This window comes from Salvelinus alpinus, chromosome 37 (genome assembly GCF_045679555.1).
Source record: "Salvelinus alpinus chromosome 37, SLU_Salpinus.1, whole genome shotgun sequence".
Taxonomy (NCBI): domain Eukaryota; kingdom Metazoa; phylum Chordata; class Actinopteri; order Salmoniformes; family Salmonidae; genus Salvelinus; species Salvelinus alpinus.
The window spans coordinates 12330739-12349903 of NC_092122.1; the positions used below are offsets into that span (position 1 = coordinate 12330739).

The 19165-nt window shown below is 44.6% G+C and overlaps 1 protein-coding gene across 9 annotated transcripts in view; it reads left to right on the forward strand.

Annotated features, from left to right (window-relative positions):
• The first annotated feature begins 4621 nt into the window (after positions 1 to 4621).
• Positions 4622 to 19165, forward strand: part of LOC139565776 (myotubularin-related protein 5-like) — a 74931-nt gene continuing 60387 nt past the window's right edge. For 7 of the 9 annotated variants that reach the window (XM_071386316.1, XM_071386321.1, XM_071386318.1 and 4 more), the window contains exon 1: positions 4622 to 4851. In XM_071386316.1, the coding sequence (XP_071242417.1) occupies positions 4797 to 4851 (55 nt within the window). In that variant the 5' untranslated portion in view covers positions 4622 to 4796. The remainder of the gene's footprint in view (positions 4852 to 19165) is intronic. The other 2 variants (XM_071386324.1, XM_071386325.1) reach the window with 1 other exon arrangement.

The window sequence follows — 19165 nt, forward strand, 5'->3', positions numbered from 1 at the left end:
ACAGACGGGGTGCTTGTTGCTAGGTGGGACAGTGGAGGCAGACAATAGTGGTGCTTCCAGAACTGACAGCGCCTGACTGGGCCATTTTTAACTGGCGGCAGGAGAACAGGAGATCACAGTATTTAATAGCCAAACAAATAAAAGATTGATGATAGTATCATGGCTATGAACACCGAGTTTACAAAACATTAAGAACACCTGCTCTTTCCATGATAGAGACTGACCAGGTGAATCCAGGTGAAACCTATAATCCCTTATTGGTGTCACTTGTTAAATCCACTTCAATCAGTGTAGATGAAGGGGAGGACACAGGTTAAAGAAGGATGTTTAAGCCTTGAGACAATTGAGACATGGATTGTGTATGTGTGCCATTCAGAAGGTGAATGGGCAAGACAAAACAATTAAGTGCTTTTGAACGGGGTATGAGAGTAGGCGCTAGGCACACCGGTTTGTGTCAAGAACTGCAATGCTGCTGGGTTTTTCACATTCAACAGTTTCCCGTGTGTATCAAGAATGGTCCACCACCCAAAGGACATCCAGCCAACTTGACACAACTATGGGAAGCGTTAGAGTCAACATGGGCCAGCATCCCTGTGGAACGCTTTCGACATCTTGTAGAGTCCATGCCCGGATGAATTGAGGCTGTTCTGAGGGTAAAAGGGCAACTCAATATTAGGAAGGTGTTCCTAATATTTGGTATACTTAGTGTAGAATAAAATAAGGTTAAACCTACTGCAGTTAATCTACTTCATGCATTCTCTCAGAGGCATGCATGGTTCATTAATACATTTACTTACAGACCTGGCAACGACCATAGGCAGGGGTTAAGTTTGTTTCACCTCCTTGAATGGACAGTGATTTTCAAAATACAACGTGCTTATAGTATTTTTTAGATACAGTAAATTCATGTGACCTTAAATTCACTTTAAATAAATTAACAGAAGAGTTCTTGCACCAGAGGAGAGAGATCTCTGACATCTCTACCAGCCCTGAAGGTTTTTCTATGTTATGAGTGAAAACACTAATAGTTACAGAGCAGGAATATAGAGTTTACTGTACACAAAGCCCTTTGCTACATTTCCCATCGCCTGCAGGTGTGTGCGTGCTCCAGGCACCTGGGTACCATGGGGACTCTGTGGATCTCTGACCCCAGGGAAGTAGTGAGGAGTCTGAGCCTTGCAGCCTGGGTCAGGGCCTCTCCTATCAATCACAGACTGGTCCAATGACCTCTTCATACAGGCCTCATTCTGTCCAACACTTGCATTTGGTTTGTTTTCTCAAAGAGTGTCACGCCCTGATCTGTTCCACCTGTCCTTGTGATTGTCTCCACCCCCCTCCAGGTGTTGCCCATCTTCCCCATTATCCCCTGTGTATTTAGACCTGTGTTCTCTGTGTGTCTGTTGCCAGTTCGTCTTGTTTGTCAAGTCAACCAGCGGGTTGTCTCAGCTCCTGATTTTCCCCAGTTGCTCTTTTCGCGCCCTCCTGGTTTTGACCCTTGCCTGTCCCGACTCTGAGCCCGCCTGCCTGACCACTCTGCCTGCCCCTGAGCCTGCCCGCCGTCCTGTACCTTTGCACCTACTCTGGATTACCGACCTCTGCCTGACCCTGAGCTCGCCTGCCGTCCTGTACCTTTGCCCCACCTCTGAATTACCGACCTCTGCCTGACCTGAGCCTGCCTGCCGTCCTGTACCTTTGCCCCACCACTCTGGATTATCGACCCCTGCCTGCCTTGACCTGTCGTTTGCCTGCCCCTGTTGCCGTTACAGACGTTGTTACTTCAACACAGTCTGCATTTGGGTCTTATTGAAACGTTATAAAGAGTCAATTCCCACGGCAGATAAACATCATAGGCTCAATTACTATTGTGTTTATGTATACTTAGATGGTATCTGCCTCCTTGAGAGGAAACATTCTGTATTATTGCAGCACTATAGACGTCAGTTGGATTGACATCCTGAACTACCCCTCTTCCTTCCAAGGTGGGAGCACTGCAGTATATAAAGACCAGATTTTACCATTACCAGACTACCAGTACATCATAAAACAGTTCCCCTTTTCACTTCTATCGTCAGATACAATACAATCTGAGACACTTGGGGAAGTGAAACCTTTTGATCGCTACTCTTCTTGTCCTCATTAAGGACATTTTCACGCTTGCTTTATCTCAGAGGATGAGCAATTGAACGCTGGATGCCCCACGAGAGCTATGATTTGCAAGAGGCCTTCAACCCACTTCCTGTCTGTTGGTTTGTTGGCAGGAAGTCAGGTGACTCATCGTATCCGGCCTGACAGTTCTTCTCTTTGTGTTCTGAGTGGGCTGTGTGTCATGAGTTACAGAGATTCAGTGACAGGAGGAGCTGACCCTCTCTGTCGCTGTTTCTGTCTCTGTCTGTGTGTCTTTTTCTCTGTGTGACAATGGTAATCGATGTAGGAACTGAGATCAGGAACAAATACTGTAGCCAATTTTATCTGCTTAAAAGTCCGTTTTCCCACGCTAATGGCGCTTTCAAGTGTAACTCAATATTAAGTTATTAATTTTGCTTAGTAATATTATCAACACACTACATAATAACAGTGTATGCATGCCATTCTGATATCTTGCTATCTGTGCTATGTCTACCCAGGGCATGGATGCGCCTAACAGGGGAGACACACTTGAGCGGTGAGAAGTACCAGGAATGTCAGCAGTGCTGGGCTGGGTCGTCTTCAGAGGGGAACTAGAACTGGATGTGGAGATGAAACGGCTGCAAGGGACGACTTCATTAGTTTGGACTACAGGAAAAGGAGGTCCGATTACACCCCCATTCTCATCGATGGGGCTGTAGTGGAGCAGGTTGAGATGTCCACATCAACAACAAACTATCATGGTCCAAACACACCAAGACAGTCGTGAAGAGGGTACGACAAAGCCTATTCACCCTCAGGAGACTGAAAAATTTAAACCATTTGGCATGGGCTTTCAGATCCTCAAAAAGTTCTACAGCTGCACCATCGAGAGCATCCTGACTGGTTGCATCACGGCCTGGTATGGCAACTGCTCGGCCTCCGACCGCAAGGCACAGCAGAGGGTAGTGCGTACGGCCTAGTACATCACTGGGGCCAAGCTTCCTGCCATCCAGGACCATCTATACCAGGCGGTGTCAGAGGAAGGCCCTAAAAATGGTCAAAGACTCCAGCCACCCTAGTCATAGACTGTTCTCTCTGCTACCGCATGGCAAGCGGTACCGGAGCACCAAGTCTAGGTCCAAAAGACTTCTTAACAACTTCTACCCCCAAGCCATTAGACTCCTGAACAGCTAATCAAATGGCTACCCAGACTATTTGCATTGCACCTCCCCCCACACTTTTACGCTGCTGCTACTTAATAGGGCAGTTAACAGGGCAGTGAACATTGCTACCTTATAGCCTAGTGCTCAACCAGGAGAGCCAAGGAGATGAATCTTGTGTGTTTCCCTCCCTCCTGCCTACTGGCAGTTTGTCAAGTGAAGTTCAAGGCCATGTTACCCATCAGCTGTAAGAAGCATAGACCATCCCCCTTGACCTGCAGTGCAGGAAGTGTTGGAATTTTCTCAGTGGCGTTACGATGTCGGCAGCCAAGGACAGCAGGCCGCACGGAACTGGCCTCTGTTTCAGAGGATGAATAAATGTAATCTGCCCTCAACCTCCCTATCACTTAACGGTATTGCAAAATCACTGCAGCGTTGTGACAATGTTGCTCTTTGTTCGTTATGAGGCAAGAGTTTTTATGTGTTGGGACTGCTGTATTTTAAAGGTGATATCGTTGAATGTAACAATACCAAGTGCTCTGCAGTTTTACGCAGGAATTTGACATGGGCATGAATGTATTATGTAACAGGTACTTTAGTTTTGTTTAGGCGATCATGAAGAGACAATGCGAGTGACACTTGTGGTTAGGATCACACTGGCTATTCAGCGGCACACAGAGGTGATGTTCTATTTGATCTCTATCTCTTTCATACAAGCATACTACGTAAAACTGAAAATGTATAAATTCTATTTAATACAGATTATTTTCTGTATAGGTCAACATTACATTTCAACTGAATGGGCTACCATCTGTTTTGACCACACACACTGCGAAAGCAGGCATTCCTGTGGGCTGTCCTCTGATCAGTTCTGGCAGACGCTCTGATTCCAGAGTATTTCAGCAATGACATGCGGGCTGGGGAACACTTGTGACAGATATGAGGAAGATATGGTCTCTAGTTTAGATAACCAAAATATTGACGTTGAGTGCACAGAAAGGTTATGATACAGTTTTGTCATTTTCACTGTAAAAAGCCCATTTGAGCTGTCAACGACTTGTTTAAACGTGTTTATTTGATATGGTGATGTTCTTTGGTAGATTACATAAGGTTTCCCAAGTGTACCATGCCATGTAGCCAAGATGTTATTGATGCATGCTAAATACACTAATTGTTCAGAATCATTCTACCGCAAATATTGCATGTTTTCAGTAAGATAATTGTCAGCATCTAGCTAACAATGTGCTGGTTAGGCAACAGTGGTTTTGTTTTTTGCAAGGGATCAACACCCAACTACATTAATGGGACGTTGTGGGACATTCTTGCCATGCGCCCCTCCCTGTAACCCAGTGCGCAGACTCATCACACTCCGCTGTCAGGGCAAGGCATACTGACGGTATGGCGGCAGGATACAGCAGGAAGGATGCTACTGTCGCCCGTGATGTGTCTTTCACCAACAGAATGTGAATGGAATATCGACGGTAAAGGGAAAGGATACCGCAATAAAGGCCTGTCTCCGTGAACTCCGAGATGGCCAGGCTCGCCGACTACTTCGTGGTGGTCGGTTACGACCTCGATAAGAGAGGTGAGTTTTGGGCTAGCTATTTTCCTAAGTGCTAGCTAGCTAATGCTGGCGTATTAGCAGCGGTTCAGCCCTGGTAAACAGGAGGAGAGGGAGGCGGGGACGGGACGAAACGGCGTCCCACAGTTGTGGGGTGTCTTATCCGGCAGGGCACTGAACTACAAATCGCGGATGTCAAAGGCCTCTCGAGATTAGCCAGCCGTCTGGTGTTATTTCAAACCACGAGGAAAGAGTTTGAGTGAATGTCTGCGTTCCATTTTCTTTTATGTCATGCATAATTTTCATAACCATATCTAGCTAACTAATAACTTAAGTGAACTTGCAAGCTAATTAGCTTGGTAGAGGATACTTGTTAGCTTAATAACGACATGTTTGGCGGCGTTGGTTAGAGTAGATTTCTAGTTAATATGGGTTTATTAAACCAACTTGTTATTTAACTAAAGTGAAACTATTTTATCTCACCTCTCGCCAAGCTAACAGGAATGAGTTAGTAAAGCAAACGTCACACATTCGTGTCGAGATTTTACATGAGGTCGAAATTATAAGGACTAACTGGTCATATTGAGAAGCAAAGCAAATCTTTGCTTGATAAACGCGTACTATTCTTACTGACAATGCTTGTGAACAACTAACGTATGTTTTAGAATTGGAAGTATTGTTAGTTTTCTTTTGTCTGTTTTTGTTTGTGGACTAACCTAGATGGCTTTGCCCCTCCCCAAGCCACTTGAACCAGAGTGTACAGAACCGAGCCCAGTAGATGCTAAGTGTTCTTCCTGTTGTGTTGTTGCGGACGCTGAGTGTTTGGGACCGTTATCTGACGCTCCCCCCGGTTTGCGCGGTGGCATAGATCCGTGCGGTATAATGGCATGTTCACCATGGAATATTATAGCCGCCTTATCCGATGAATATATTAAGCTATTTGGAAACTTGTAACGTCTTTTATTTATAGAATGGATTCTGTTTATGACTCATTTAGATGGAGCATGCAGAAACATCGTAGCATGACAATTCCTCAGCGTCTAAAATCAAGCAATAACTGACTTGTGTACCTATTTCTTGGTTGGACAATGAACATTTGTTTTTCTTTGCATACATTTTAATGCATGTCTGTTTTGAAGGGGGGCAATCCCTGCAAGGTTCAGCGGGCAGGATGTTATAATGTGGACGTTGCACACTGCAGAATGTATCTCCTTCCTGTATCTACCCTGCTGTTCTTGCTGCTGAATGCAGACGAGGCCTGTAAAGCATCTGGGAAGCAGACATTAAAACCCCCAAGCGCTGAGGTGATCAAGGAGAAACAAGGCCTCCGTACCCAATAAAAAAAACAAGACTCAGGGATGATGATTTGTCTGTCGTTGAAACCCTTTTACAGCAGCCCAATGCATAATATATACATGCATAGTAAATCACTTGCTGCAACATATGCATCTGACATTTTATTCTTTAAAGTATGCATTTTACTTTTCAACAACACAAGCTTATTTTAGTCTTACCACCTGTTCCTGAACACTGACTCCATACTCATTACCTAAAGTGGATACCCACTCTTCTGCAATCAGATCGATACTCCAATTTGATACTCTTTATACCGTTAGGCTAATGCATGCTCCCAGGGGCAATGACATTGTCTTCTGACATCATTCTCACATGCCAGAGAGAGCTTGGTGCTCCCTGACATTTTGACAGAGCTGCAGCCTGCCTGTCCTGCGATGTCCTGAAAGCACAGGTGTGGAGGTGTTGCTTCATCTGTGTTTTGACTGACGCACACACACACAGGCCTGGAATGTTTCACAACTGCTGACTGACAGTTTGGGTGTGTGAGCTCATCTGTGTTTGTAAGTTGCTTCCACAGACTTGAGTTGTTGAAACATCACTGTATTTCTAGAGAAGATGCTTCCTGGGTGATTACGTCATCAACATAACATTCAGTGATGGAGAAAAGCTTTTACCTGCATACCTGAATTAGAGTCGACAGTGTACAATGTAAAGCATTCATCAGTTGAATTATTTGAAGAGGATATCCAGACGAACAAAACCTCTCTGCACCCTGTGGGGCAGGTTTTGCTACTGTACTGTTTGCAGGGCACGCCCCTGCCTTGATGATCGCTGCCTGCAGCTCCCATTCACACACTCTATTAGTCACTAAGGTGTCAGGTTGCCTGATGATTGTGCTCAACCCAAACTCTCATCGATCAGATAGACTTCACATGGGGAGCCAAGATGGCCGGTCTGTGGCCAGGGTGTGGTCAGCCTGACTGGGGTTTCTTGTGTAGCTCTGTTTTGACAGCCGTCCCCTTTTGTGCTGAGAACACTGCGGCGAATCGGATGCTCCGTTCGCGGTGCTCCCGGCCCAAACAGGAAATAGGAGAGCGGACCCTTGGGAGACGTGTTTAGAGCGAGAATCCAGATTGTCCCTCTGTGTGTTTGTGTTCTATGAAAAGGGGGGTGGGAGTGTGTGTGTTCTCATGTGGGTGGGGAGTTGTCGTTAATTTTGTAGAAGCCAAGGGCCTCATTCCATGATCAGCCACAACACACACTGCTCTCCGTTCTGACCCCTTCTTTTCTACCTCCCTCCCAGGCAGCTGGAGGAGTGTTACTGTTTGTGTATGCCGAAGTGGGGGACTAGACAGAATGCACAGCAGTTGTTTTTCACCCAGGAGTGACAGCTCTGGCACTGAGAGAGCCTGGGCCAGAGCTCAGCACTGTGCCTCTGCTCCCTTTACAAGAGCTAGAGGTGAACAGATCTGTATAGAGGAGAGAAGCATGAAGAATGTCACCTACTGTAGTGTTGTGTCCAATTCATTATAATATGAAATACCTATCAGCGACAAGTGAGAAGCATTCTTGTCATTGACAGCCAGGAGATTCGCCCACTGCTTCTTTAGGTCAGGTGCATAGATATGCCTACGTTTTGCTGGACAATTTGAATCCGCTTTACATTTGGAGACTGCCAGAGTGAGACTGAAACACCACAACAACCAATGCAGAGGAAAAGGACACGCGCGAGGAAGAAGGCGAGAGAGAGCTTGCCAGCACTCTTCTCGATCTGTGGGCTACCACTTCCTCCCTGGTTCCAGAGCAGGCCAGGCTGCAGCCACTCAGGACCTCCAGAAATAGACCTCACAATCTGTCTTTCATAGGGGACGGGGTGCTGCTGGAAGGGGGACAGAGCTGTGAGTGTGTGTGTGTCGGAATGTCTCTACCATTGGACTCGCCATGGTATCTTGGTAACGTTACCATCTCCCTGTCTGTTAGGCTGTAAACAGACACTGCTTGTCTCCGTGTGGAGCTACACTGAATACTGGCTGGTCTGGTCTCTCTCAGGGCTTGCGCCGGATACTTCTCTCCCTGCAGACATGATGTAAAGTGACTCTCTGGTCCCTGCTCTGACCTGGATGTAAGCCTACTGCTCTTATAGTGAGGGACTTTTGTTTATGTCCCTGCCCCAGCCCGGGGCTGTGTGTGCGTGTGGCTGTTTCATCGCAGTCTGTCTGCTGTAATGAATGCTCCTTATTCAGGAGGCAAACGAGTGCCCCAGGGCCCTGCAGCCTGCCCTCAGTGACCCACTTCTAGAAGCTAGTGATGGGGATAAAAATGTATACAGTTACATATTGGGATATTATTTGACGATGCATCTTATTGTTTTGCAAATAGAATTTTTGTGATAGTGTGCTGTACCTGCACCAATACTCCAGTATTTTTCCTTCATGGCTTGTACTCAATCTTCATTTTTATTAGGGGCCAATCGTGAGAATCGCAATACATATTGTATTGGCACCTAAATATCGTGATAATATTCTATCGTGAGGTCCCTGGCAATTCCCAGCCCTGCTTTGCTTTGATGGTCTTCCTTGGAATTTGGAGAATTTATCCCCCTCACCCTTCTCCTGCTGTTACCCCTCAGGGCAGGACTGGGGCAATCCTGTTCCCAGTCAGCCTGGGGTTAGAGGAGTAATCGTTCCAATCCCCCAAGGGTATATCAGTGGTGGGACTAGATTATCTATGATCAAAGACCACCTCCCCATCATCATCGCCATCAAAGAAAGGAATTATAATCTGGTGTCCCACTGTATTTCGCATAATCCCGCACACATCAGCTGATTGGTTGAAAGGGACAGGAAGCAATATTGATTGGTCCTGGGCCGGAAAAAGTTGCACCTGATTGGATGGTTATTTATCTCTGGTGAATGGAAGATAAAAAAATAATATATATATGTTATTTATCTTTTTTTTTTTTACAGTTGTCAACCCCACTCCCTCCCCTCTCCCGGGGAAAGCTGTTTGATTTCTGGGTTTCAGATTATTACTGTGTGTTGTTCACCCCGCCCTCCCGGTTGTTTTTTGTATGCACCTGTTTTTGTAGGTCACTCCAGATAAGATTGTTTGTTAATATGCAAATGTACTGTGTTCCTCAAAGTGTGGTCCACTGGCTCTTTTCTAAGGCGTCTTGCCTTAGAGATTTGTTATTTACCAAATTACAATGATTGCCCCAAAGGCGGCCGCTGCTTCATTTGTGGGGGACGACCTGTTTACTGTTGCCTTTGTATTAGTAGGCTACTTTTCATTTAAGTTTCAATTGGCTAGTCCGTCAAGCCATCTCCTGCTAGAATGAAAGATAATCATCTTCTAGTGATCTATTGATAGGATAGGTGCCTGTCAGTCACAAAGCGAGCTATGACAGGGAAATGCAGTCTGTTTTCTCTCTCGCCTCCCGGTACAATTTGTGTGCTTTGTTTGGTTGCAGTCAAATTTCTTCACACAGAGGAGGGAGAGAGCATGATGCTCGTGAATTTGCACGTCCCCACGTAATGTAAGTGGTAACGATGAGTCGAAACCCACTTAGCCAAGTGGGTTATTGTTTTCTGGCACATTCATTTTCTTTCACGTTTCACATAGCCAGCTATGCGGAGTCAGAATCTAATTTAATTTGTCACATGCGCCGAATACAATAGGTATCAGGTAATGTTTACTTAAGAGCCCTTTCCCAACAATGCAGAGTTATAAAGAACAATTAGCCAAATAAAAAAAGGAAATAGTAACACAATGAAATCACAATAACGAGGCTATATACAAGGAGCACTGGTGCAGAGGTACCAGGTAGCTGATGTAATATGTACATGTAGGGGTAAAAGGGACTAGGCAATCAGGTTACATAATAAACTGAGTAGCAGCGTGTGAAAAGGGGGGTCAATGCAAATAGTCTGGGTAGCCATTTGATTAACTGTTCAGCAGGCTTATGGCTTGGGCGTAGAAGCAGTTCAGGAGCCTTTTGGTCCTAGACAGTCTGACTTGGGTGGCTGGAGTCGCACAATTTTTAGGGCCTTCCTCTGATACTGCCTGTTATAGAGTTCCTGGATGAATTGGTATGCGAATTGGAGATGATGGTGTTGTGAGCCATGACCATCCTTTCAAAGCATTTCATGGCTACAGATGTGAGTCCTACAGGCAATAGTCATTTAGGCTCCCGAGTGGCGCAGCGGTCTAAGGCACTGCATCTCAGTGCTAGAGGCGTCACTCCAGACTTTGTTTCGATTCCAGGCTTTATCACAACCGGCCGTTATTGGGAGTCCTATAGGACGGTGCACAATTGGCCCAGCGTCATTAGGGTTTGGCTGGGGTAGGCCGTCATTGTAAATAAGAATTTGTTCTTAACTGACATCATTAGGTAGTGTAAATAAGATGGATAGATATGATGATTAGGGCCCTCACGGAATTCCGGCGTTAAATCGGAATTTAACAATATGTATTGAACATTTATTTTGCCCAAGTTTATGCCCAAGTTTATCATAAGACATGAACAGAATTCATCAGTGATTTGTATTTCCTGCAACTTTTTGAAGGGGCAACGAGAATGCCACTGTCTGTGTATTGGTGTACCACTTTCTGTAGCCGTTGGCGATGATGCTAATGAAAACTGTCTTCTGGTAGATGGAAAGGCTTTCCCAAAAATCCTTCTCAATTAAATGTTAACTACAAAGTAGCCTATGCTTAACTGTCAAAATATCATGATTATTTTCATCAATCCAGTGGGTATTTGGTTTGCAAACTCTACCATCCAATGTGTGTTAAAAACGTAGCTGAACAGCCTCTTCCTAGGTGCACACATGAATTAGTGTAATTACTAGTGGTCGACCAATTAATCGGAATGGCCGATTTTAATTAGGGCTGATGTTATGAAAACTTGAAATCGGAAATCCGTACTTTTGGACGCCAATTTTATTTTTTATTTTTAACACCTTTATTTAACTAGGCAAGTCAGTTAAGAACACATTCTTATTTTCAATGACGGCCTAGGAACGGTGGGTTAACTGCCTTGTTCAGGGGCAGAACGACAGATTTTTACCTGGTCAGCTCAGGGATTCAATCTTGCAACCTTACGGTTAACTAGTCCAACGCTCTAATCACCTGCCTCACGAGGAGCCCGCCTGTTACGCGAATGCAGTAAGAAGCCAAGGTAAGTTGCTAGCTAGCATTAAACTTATCTTTATAAAAAAACAATCAATCAATCAATTATAATCACTAACTACACATGGTTGATGATATTACTAGTTTATCTAGCGTGTCCTGCGTTGTATATAATCGATGCAGTGCGCATTCGCGAAAAAGGACTGTCGTTGCTCCAACGTGTACCTAACCATAAACATCAATGCCTTTCTTAAAATCAATACACAGCAGTATATATTTTTAAAACTGCATATTTAGCTAAAAGGAATCCAGGTTAGCAGGCAATATTAACCAGGTAAAATTGTGTCACTTCTCTTGCGTTCATTGCACGCAGAGTCAGGGTATATGCAACAGTTTGGGCCGCCTGGCTCATTGCAAACTAATTTGCCAGAATTTTACGTAATTATGACATAACATTGAAGGTTGTGCAATGTAACAGGAATATTTAGACTTATGGATGCCACCCGTTAGATAAAATATGGAACGGTTCCGTATTTCACTGAAAGAATAAACGTTTTGATTTCGAGATGATAGTTTCCGGATTCGACCATATTAATGACCTAAGGCTCGTATTTCTGTGTGTTATTATGTTATAATTAAGTCTATGATTTGATAGAGCAGTCTGACTGAGTGATGGTAGGCACCAGCAGGCTTGTAAGCATTCATTCAAACAGCACTTTTGTGCGTTTTGCCAGCAGCTCTTCGCAATGCTTCAAGCATTGCGCTGTTTGTGACTTCAAGCCTATCAACTCCCGAGATTAGGCTGGTGTAACCGATGTGAAATGGCTAGCTAGTTAGCGGGGTGCGCGCTAATAACGTTTCACTCGCTCTGAGACTTGGAGTAGTTGTTCCCCTTGCTCTGCATGGGTAACACTGCTTCGAGGGTGGCTGTTGTCGATGTGTTCCTGGTTCGAGCCCAGGTAGCCGCGAGGAGAGGGATGGAAGCTATACTGTTACACTGGCAATACTAAAGTTCCTATAAGAACATCCAATAGTCAAAGGTTAATGAAATACAAATCGTATAGAGAGAAATAGTCTGTTAATTCCTATAATAACTACAACCTAAAACTTCTTACCTGGGAATATTGAAGACTCATGTTAAAAGGAACAACCAGCTTTCATATGTTCTGAGCAAGGAACTTAAACGTTACCTTACTTACATGGCACATATTGCACTTTTTTGCATTATTTAAACCAAATTGAACATGTTTCATTATTTATTTGGGGCTAAATTGATTTTATTGATGTATTATATTAAGTTAAAATAAGTGTTCATTCAGTATTGTTGTAATTGTCATTATTACAAATAAAATAAAATAAATCGGCCGATTTAATCGGTATAGACAAGAGAGAGATGTGACCAATCATAATTGAAAAATCATAATCGGCCGACCTCTAGTAATTACACCTAAAAGTCTACATTTCTCAGGTTTTTCACAGACCTCAAGTGGTCTCCTGTTGGACTTGCATCACATTCTGTGGTTTCTCTATTAAAGTGTGATTTTGATAGGCATCCTACAGCGATTTAAAAAAAACAACAACGCTTTTACTGTTGAAAAGCGATACCCCAATTCTAAATATAGTAATGTACACACAGTAAAGGGTAAAATAATGTTTTGAGCAAAAGTTCATGGAGTAGGGCATTCAAGGAGTTGGTCTGATGGCAGTCGTGATGTCATCAGCCTCCTGCCTAGATTCTGGAACAGTATAGGAAGAAAAGAGGAAAGGCCCACCCCCCCACTTGTGCTATGTCATAACTAACCTGGACCACCTATTGACATGTGCCTTTTTAAGTAAATCTGGTGTTTAAATGAGGTGAAAATGAGACTGAAGTGACATTTTAAGACAGTGGCTTGAATCTAATCAAATCAAACTTTATTTGTCACATGCGCCGAATACAACAAGTGTAGACTACCGTGAAATGGTTACTTAAAAGCCCTTAACCCACAGTGCAGTTCAAGAAGAGTTAAGAAAATATTTACCAAGTAGACAAAAGTAATAATATAAAGTAACACAATAAGAACAACAATAACGATGCTATATACAGGGGGGTACCGAGTCAGTGTGCGGGGGTACAGGTTAGTTGAGGTAATTTGTACATGTAGGTGGGGATGAAGTGACTACGAATAGATAACAAACAGCGAGTAGCAGCAGTGTACAAAAGGGAGGGTGTGTCAATGTAAATTGTCCGGTGGCGATTTTACTAATTGTTCAGCAGTCTAATGGCTTGGGTGTAGAAGCTGTTGAGGAGCCTTTTGGTCCTAGACTTGGAGCTCTGGTACCGCTTGTCATGCAGTAGCAGAGAAAACAGTCTATGACTTGGGTGACTGGAGTCTCTGACAATTTTAATGGCTTTTCTCTGACGCCGCCTATTATATAGGTCCTGGATGGCAGGAAGCTTGACCCCAGTGATGTACTGGGCCATTTGCACTACCCTCTGTAGTGCCTTACGGTCAGATGCAGAGCAGTTGCCATACCAGGCGGTGATGCAACCAGTCAGGATGCTCTCGATGGTGCAGCTGTAGAACCTTTAGAGGATCTTGGGACCCATGCCAAATATTTTCATCTAGGTTGTGCCTTTTTAGATTTTGAGACAATTGACTACTAACAAATACTTTTTCACTTCTCTCATTGACTTCCCAAATTCCGGCATGGTCTGCTTGGTCTGTTTCGCAAGCGTTCCCGGAAGTCTCGCGTTGTTGCGCCTCTGGGTTTAGAAATTCTGTGGCTATATCATCCACTGCCTCTTTCCTGTGTCGGCCAGCGGAAGATCAAATGTAACAGCGTGACGTTTTGACACCTTGGAGATAGACTCCTACCTTCTGGATGGTGTGGGGTTAGGACGATACTTTTAGATGGGACAGCTACTAGGATGGCCATGGGAGGTAGACACTAGTACCTGGGGAGCTGGTTAAGGGGAAGAGGGGCATAGGGGAAGCGATAGTGATGGAGGGAAAAAACGATAGTTGCATATCGCAATATTGTTATGGACGCCATATTGTGCCCTTGGTCACCACAAACGACTTCACATCGTAGATCTTAATACAATAGAATCGTGAGAATTGCAATCCATATCGTATCGGCACCTATTTAGTGATAGTATCGTGAGGTCCCTGGCAATTCCCTGCCCTAGTGAGTGAATCTACTATCCCTCAGTTTACTTGCTCTATGTGAAGTGTAGGGAGAGGGTTTTGATAAGTTTGATTGCTGTAAATCTATTGTTTTAATTTCCTGAGCCACCCTCCCCTGTCCCAATCAGAGGAGATCATTGGGAGACTACTGCATGGTCAGTAAGCCATAGGCCTTCTGTCTGTTGTGGTCAATCTCCGTGGTCAATGCCCTGTGTAACAGCTCTCCTCATAGTCACTCTGTTCTCTGTTAAACAAGGCCGCACCAACAAATATTAAAATGTTTTAAACTTCAAAGAGATATTGAACAACCCACTCGTCACTTTTTCAAAATCCCTCGGTATAGGGTGTCTATATACGGTATACCGCCCTAGCCTAGTTGATGATCCCTGCTCTAGAAGTCATTGACCACTACAGGCCTCAACTGTAGGCTTTCTATTAGCATACCATTATGCTAACATGCTGAAGAGTGTCACTGATTAAAGCTGGAGATATTTGGATCCTTTCCCGCTAGTCTGTCTGCATACAGCTGTGATGTGAATGTGATATGTTGGCAACTCTAGTTTAGTAGTTTGTCACCTAACAGACTGTGTGCTACCTGGCCAAGAGTGTGAGTAGTGCAATGTGTGTGTGTGCCATGCTCCACAAGGAATGTGACGCTTATGAACTGTTGCAAGATCAGTTCTCCTTGACCCCTTAACCTGACCCCGTCCAAGATAAGTGAAAGCCAAAACACTCTTTCTAGACCAGGGCTCTAAGGGCTTTGAGACAGGGCGGGTAGATGCTGTATATGCATACCGGTAATGTAGAAAAGACGGGCTCAAATGGAGAAGTCTGATACAGAACAGACACTTAGATGTCAGACTTCTTTTCTAATATCAAACTGATTTCACAGTGCTAAGATTCACTGGAAAGTTCACCCGTGTGTGTGGTCATGGCCAGAAAGTAGTAGAGTAGGAAGAGAAGGAAACAGAATATAGACCTCTGAGACAAGCGCAGACGACTGCAAAGGAAGTGAGTTATGTTTATCAGTCGACCATATTTGGAGGCGAATAGTGACCTTGACTGTTTTGCTGTAAAACAATTAAAGCGAAGTTAAAGCGAAGACTTGTTGGTCACATCTCTCTCTTGTCTGAATGGTACCATATTCTCTATGTAGTGCACTGCTTTTTGACCAGGACGTGAATTTCGGGTAGCCTACATAGGGTGCCACAGCCTCTCTCTCAGAATTGAGTATTTCCTCTCCTTGAAAGCCTGCAGTTTTGTTTTTGGGGCGGGTGTACGTTTAGCGGGAAGGATGTGAGTTGAGGTTTTTTTGCACAAAGAAAATTACCCTCACGGTCACCATGGCGACGGCAGTTTCCCCCTTCTGGTCTGTCTGCAAGCCAGTGTTGGTTGCTACTGGAGATCACTTTAAAATGGATTGGGTTTATCTTTCTTTGCATAGTGATTTTATTTATTTCCTGGTCTCTTCTATTTCCAAATTCAGAAAATGACAAAAGTTTGAGATATTTGGATCCTATTGATTTATTTATTTATTGCCATACTCTCCAGTGACCAGTCACGTTGTACATCCCACCCAGTGTCTGAGCCAAGTAGAGGCCTGGGTCTGGGCCTGCTCTGCTGCTTTTAATCAGAGAGAGTGACTCACCCGCACCCTCATTCATATTACACCGCTGGCTGGCTCGCACGCATAGAGAGAGGACTGTGTCAGAGTGGGTGTGGTGATGGACTTGAAAATGATATAATTTTGTGTTATGTGTGTTGAGTAGGTTTATGGCCTGTATACTGTGTGCGAGGGAGAAAGAGTGCGTTGTGCATCGGGCCTGTAATGGATCCACTATTCCGGCCATGTGTGGTTTGGCTGCAGGAGCCTGAAAAATGCAGAGCTGCACAGTGCAGTAACCATGGCACGCTAACCTTGTTGGTGTCCTGACGTCTTTTTTTTATCAGGTAGAAACATACTTGATCATGTTGAAACTATGAAGATTAGATCAAGATAATGACCTATGTGCTAAGGATAAGTGGTGTAATGTGATGGCAGGCCCCAGAGCAGCTCCCCTAGTCACCATGCAGACACACACACCATGTGCTAATTTATCCTGTGAGTTGCAGTAACCATGGTAACCAGCTGTCACGTCATGGTGGTTTGGAGACGAAAGCGAGAAGCTGTGGTTGGTCTGTTCTGATGCCAAGAACACAACACACACACACAGGGCTGTTATCAGCCTACCTTCAAATCTAATTGGTCACACACATTTTGTAGATGTTATTGTGGGTGTAGCGAAATGGTTATGTTCCTAGCTCCTATGGTGCAGTAATACCCTTGACTGTCCATCCAAGACCATATGATCATTTTCAGTCTACAGCCAGTCACTATTACAACTGCCTATCCTCCAAGATGGGCTCCCGAGTGGTGCAGCAGTCTAAGGCACTGCATCTCAGTGCTAGAGGCGTCACTACAGACACCCTGGTTTGAATCCAGGCTGTATCACAACCGGCCATGATTGGGAGTCCCATAGGGCGGCGCACAATTGGCTGGGTTTGGCCGGTGTAGGCCGTCATTGTAAATAAGAATTTGTTCTTAACTGAATTGCCTAGTTAAATAAAAAGATCACTCTGTCTTTCAGCCACTGGCTCTATGATAATTTAAGGCAGGGTTTCCCAAACTCAGTCCTAGCACCCCCCCCCCAACTCATCATCAAGCTTTGATTATTTGAATCAGCAGTGTGGTGCTAGGGCTAAAACCAAAACCTGCACCCGGGGGGGTGGGCGGGACGCAGGACAGAGTTTGGGAAAACCCTGATCTAAGGCCCCCATCTCAGCGTAGGACGCCTCCCCCACTTCAACTCTGACCCTGTGTCACCGGTTTCTTACCTCTCACCTTTCTCCACCTTTTCTACTCCCTTCCTCTCTTCCTCCAGTAGTTTTTACCCAACAGCAGGTCCTGCTGATAGTATTGTGTCTGACATTCCCTCACGCTGCCCGGCTCAGTTCACATTCCAGTCACGCTCCAGTCTGAATGCTCTGCAAGGAAACCCTGCTCTTACATCAGACTCTGTTACTTCATCACCCAGGAGACAACTATAGTCTAGTTTACCTGACTGTCCATGTTGGCCCAGACTCACTCTGCTGAGGTTTCACTGATAAGCTTACAAAGTTGTGCCTGAGCCAAGACAATCAGTGTCTCTCACCGTATCTAATTTAGGCCCAAGAGCCCAGTTTTGAGAGTTCCCGCCTGTAACTGACCTGATTCAATGAATCAACTGGGCTTTTATGATTAGTGGAATCAGGTGTGTCAGTACAATGCTGGAACAAAATCCTGCACAGTCCCTGTGGGTCCCCTGGAGTTCGGACCAGGATTGAGAACTCTGGTTACTATGGTCTCTATAAGGGTGAGGTCTAAAGAACTTAGAACTATGGTCAGGTCTGCTACCAACACGTCAGTTGTCTAGTGGCTACTTCTACCTGATGCTAGGGGAAGCACTACAGTACTGTCTGAGACATTTCCTCTTCTCTGGAAGAGCAGAACCACCCGGTCAATACCTAACATCTGTTAACTTTCTCACCTTGTGACAATTGACCAAAATAAGCATCACCTGCTCATAGTTTCACTTCACCTCCACCGTGTCACACTTAGTGTGTCACTGGGCCTTTCGCAGGGGGGGACCTACTGATCTATGACCTGCAAACCTCACTCATGCAAATACCTGTGTGTTAAAAGTTCACCAGGTATAGGCCTAACTTTAATTTTGACATGCTGCTGCTAACTGCCTCCAGAACTGTAGCAATGATTCATATTTCAAATCATAATATTTTTGTTTGTGTTTGCAGGTAACACCCTCTACTGTAAATGTTGATAGTGCCTCCAGGCCCTAAGGCCTATGGCCTGTTCTTTTGCCATCAAACATACTCTAAATGGATCAACTTTCACCTACAGGGAGAATTAACTAAGGATTATGCAAGGGCTCCTGCTTGTGCCATCGCTCACAAAATGTAGGTTTTGAGAATGTGCTTAACAGTTGCAAAATCATAGGTAAACACCAAAACCAATAGCAACAGCCACTTTAAAGGGGTAATCTGCAGTTGCTGCATCCATTTTTTGATTAATAAATTAATTATATATTATGTCCCATTTGATTCTTGAAGAATATAACTTATAAAAGCCTCATAAGCTAAGTTAAACTGCCGTACCCCATCAGAACCCCAAATATAAGCTTGTTTTACACCAATGTTTGTTTACAAAGTAAAACACTATATAGCATCAACATGTTTGTAACTATAATTTTGATATCAGGGATGGTCAGTCCTTCCATCCATTTCTCTGTCTATGAATTTGAGAGCGGTTACATTCCTTCAGCCCCATGCCGCAACTTTTTACCAAAACATTTTGTTTCAACTGCTGATTGTCACTAAGGCAAACAGTAATGTTTAATCATTTATCTGACCATGTCATTGAGTCTGTTTGACCTGTATACTGACTGGATGCCAACCTAGTGCCCACTCTGTCTTGCCCGTCCTGATGCCAGCTGGTCATACGGTTGCTGGGTGCATTCCCCATGGCCACGGGGTGTGCCAGCCAGAGCTGACCAGTGGGTCATGAGTTGCTCTAGTACCCGGTGCCACCCTGGGCTGGTACACCTCTGTAGCACAGACCTTTCTAGGGACCAGGTCCCTTTGAATGTTTTAGACTTGCAGACAGTTGCCTGCCTATTCTGTTTCCTGGTTATGTACTAGGTCGACCG